Source organism: Octopus sinensis, unplaced genomic scaffold (genome assembly GCF_006345805.1).
Source record: "Octopus sinensis unplaced genomic scaffold, ASM634580v1 Contig19781, whole genome shotgun sequence".
NCBI lineage: Eukaryota > Metazoa > Mollusca > Cephalopoda > Octopoda > Octopodidae > Octopus > Octopus sinensis.
This window is the reverse complement of record NW_021836607.1, coordinates 20001-23664: the sequence shown is the minus strand read 5'-3', so window position 1 is coordinate 23664 and position 3664 is coordinate 20001. Positions and strand designations below refer to the sequence as shown.

The 3664-nt window shown below is 37.6% G+C and overlaps 1 protein-coding gene across 1 annotated transcript in view; it reads left to right on the top strand.

Annotated features, from left to right (window-relative positions):
• Nucleotides 1–1546: 1546 nt before the first annotated feature.
• The window catches only part of LOC115232178 (glutamate receptor ionotropic, delta-2-like), a gene marked incomplete at its 3' end in the record, with an annotated part of 17951 nt that continues 15833 nt past the window's right edge, over nt 1547–3664 (top strand). Inside the window, exons 1-2 of the mRNA XM_036500290.1 lie at nt 1547–2226; nt 2625–2863. Of these exons, the coding sequence (XP_036356183.1) occupies nt 2142–2226; nt 2625–2863 (324 nt within the window). The remainder of the gene's footprint in view (nt 2227–2624; nt 2864–3664) is intronic.

Below are 3664 nucleotides of genomic sequence, written 5' to 3'. Positions count from 1 at the left end.
CTATCTATCTATCTATCTGTCTAACTACCTACCTATCTACTTGTTTGTCTGTCTATTTATCTATCTATATAACACACATATGACTTCTATTGTGGATTTTTTTTTTTTCACAGTGATGTATAAATTTTCCTCCTCTTACCTACTGTTGTTGTTGTTGTTTAACTTCAGGTATTTATTTATTTAGTAACCCTATAATTTAAAGTAATGTTTTTTCACATCAGAAGAGGAACAAGCTGACACGACAAATAAAATTAAGATGGTTTCCTATTTTTTAAAACTTGGCAGCCATCATGGCGAACAATGACGTAAATGGTGACAAACACTGTCATGTCGCCTTATTAATTATGAGTGAATGGTGGGTGTGCGTCGAAACAATGTCGGTAGTTATCAGTCTGAAAATCGCTGATTTGAAGCATTCCGTCCATGACTATCTCGTCTTTTTAGAGGACTAATATCTAACGTGTATCGTTCTTATATATTTCTTTCTATTATGAACACAAGGTTTAAAATTTTGGAGAGGGAACTAGTCGAATACATCGTGTTCCCAGCGCTCAACTGGTACTAATTTCTTCGATGCCGAAAGGCTGAAAGGCAAAGACGATCTCGGCGGAATTTGAACTCAGAAAGTGAAAAAGCCGAAGAAACACTGCATTTGGTTCGGTATGTTAACGATACTGACATCCCGCTTTTGGGAGTCAGTAGATATTCTATCAATCGATGGAACCTTTCCTTCTGCCCAAATTTTATTCCAAAGTTCCTGCACTTCTTTTGATGGGACAGACTTTACTGTAACTGGTATTTTCCCTATCTCCCTGTAAAAATTTCTTGGGTTATTTTTGAACATGTTGTCCTTGAAGAATCTAACGCGCTTTTCATAACGCGCTATGCGGGCAGCTTTAGCACATACCTTTTGCTTGATAGTTTCTATGGTGGTATCGATGTCAAGTATGATTTTTTCTTTAATTTTCGGATTTTTGTTGGTTTGACAATCTTGTCAAACTTAAGGTTTTCAAACATTCTATGTCAGATCTAAGTAGCTGAATTTGGTGTTGAATACGTTCTTGCCAATTAGGCTTTTTGTGGGAATGTTGTCGTTTTCACCACATAGAATCGTTGAGATTTTCGCGATGCATAGTACATGTGGTTGAGATCTGTAATATCAACACCATTAGCTGAAATTATATCCTTAAGTGCAAGGCAGATTTTATCAATTATTTTCAGGTTTTGGTTAGAATTTCGAATTTTGGGGAGAGTGTCGCGTTCATTCATACTGATTTCTTTAATTTTCAGCCATTCAATCATGATTTGATTTTTTAGATCATGTAGTTCTGTTGGGTCAATTTCTGTGTGACTTCCTTCATCTATTTGAATTTCATCTGCCTTAGTGTTTATGTTTGGTTCAGAGATTATTTCACTTTACTTATCAGTTACATTAACTCTTTCAATCATTACTGCATTTTCATCAGACCTGGGCTGGTCTATAATTATTTCCTCTGTAGCATCTTCTTTAGCTGCAACTTCGTTCCTTTAATCCCTTACTGATTGTTTAATTTGTATTATTATTATTGTTAAGGTGGCAATCTGACAGAATCCTTAGCACGCCAGACAAAATTCTGAGCAGCAATTCGTCCGGCTTTTACGTTCTGAGTTCACATTTTGCCGGGGTCAACTTTACCTTTCATCTTTTCAGGGTCGATAAAAGAACCAGGCGAGCACTGGGGTTGATATATACGACTAAGCCACCCCCACCAAATTTCAGGTGAAGAAAAGCGTCAGACCACTGCTGTGCAGTATAGTTTCCGTGTTTTCACCTCCAGGCACATTTAACCATGACCCCTGATGACGAATGAACCTTAAATTACTACCCGAATCTTTGGATCTTCTTGCGCTCTAAACACCCACCTTCTGTCCACAGTAAAAGAATGAAGTTTACATTTCCAATTATTTTTTTTATATCAATACCCAGTATTTTTGGTGTATTTGGGGTTTGTCAGACTTAACCATTTGTCTATGTAGCACGTGACTGCGAATAACAAAATATTCTACACTCCTGTTGTTTTGTTTGATCTGAAGGTCTTCTACTCGAAGAACCGATCCAAAAGGAGAACAAAGTCGCAGAAAGAGCGGCCCATTTCGCTTATATGTTAAACGCTTGCGACCTTCAGTCGGTTACAGTGGAGACATTCATTCTAAAGCAACATGATCCCATTAATATTATTTTCCAACGTAAGTAATTCCATTTTCTATTCTTTTTTTTTTTTTTACCCATTCATTACTACTTCGGCGTGTACGATAAATGCAAACTGAGATATTGTTTTTCATGCAAATATCGTCTTTGAATTGTTTAATTCCAAAGTAACCATATTCTCCGACTGTTCCAAACCAACAATTCTGAAAAATTTATAAAGCATTTTCTACACCCATCATTATTTCATAAATACGGAGAAGACTATGAGTCGCTGATAAAATTAGGCGGAGGCTTAAGCATTGGATTATAGCTTCATATGTCTAGGTATTGATTCAAGATCGAAACCTGTTCACAGTTACCCCGCGTCGTTCATGTGTTAATGTTCCAGATTGCTAATTATGAATTAGATAATCTATTTAAGCTTTCATTATTTTAGTCTCGGAATTTCTCAAGAAGAACATGACAGCAATTATCTCGAAGATTTCGTGCAGCACGTTCCATTTGCTGAATTCACAGCCAAAGGCTTGTAATTTGTTGCACTTCACCATTATCCCACCGTTCTGTGGTGAAACATCTCTAAGTTCTAATAACTGTAACGTCTTCAGTCTTCGAGAGAGAGGAGAATATCTACAAACAGCCATCATTGACTTGTTAGTGGAGCTGAACTTCAAGAAGGTAAGTTGTTGTACTGTTGTTGTTATTGATGATGATGATGATGCAGAAGTCAAACCATAGAAAGTACTCATACACACCACGCACACACGTACACGTTCACACCACATGCTCGAATATGAACACATACATATCGTATGAAAGCACGCATACACACATGCATACACAAGCACACTACCCGCACGCATACGCGCACGAACCCGTGCACTCAGAGTCGTTAAATCACCGAATAAAATGCTTTGGCGTATTTATTCTGTCTCTTTATAGTCTGAGTTCGAATCATGCTGGCGTCCACTTTGCCAGTCATCCCGCCGGGGTTAATAAAATATAATGCTTGTTAAGCATTGTTGTTGATTTAATTTACTTAAATTCTATAGATTATTGTAACAGAAATGAAACATACTTTTAATCGCATTTTTACTACTAATCCACGACCGGCCTAAGACATATACAATGAAAAATATGTCAAAAAATTACGATACATAAATATACTTTTCTACTCGAGGAACGAGGCTCGAAATTTTGGGGGAGGGGGCCAGTCGATTAGATCGACACCAGTACGCAACTGGTACTTGATTTATCGACCCCTGAAAGTATAAAAGGTAGAGTTTACCTCAGCGGAATTTGAACTTAAAACGTAAAGACAGACGAAATACCTATTTCTTTACTACCCACAAGGGGCTAAACACAGAGAGGAGAAACAAGGACAGACACACAGATTAAGTCGATTATATCGACCCCAGTGTGTAACTGGTACTTAATTTATCGACCCCGAAAGGATGAAAGGGAAAGTCGACCTCGGCG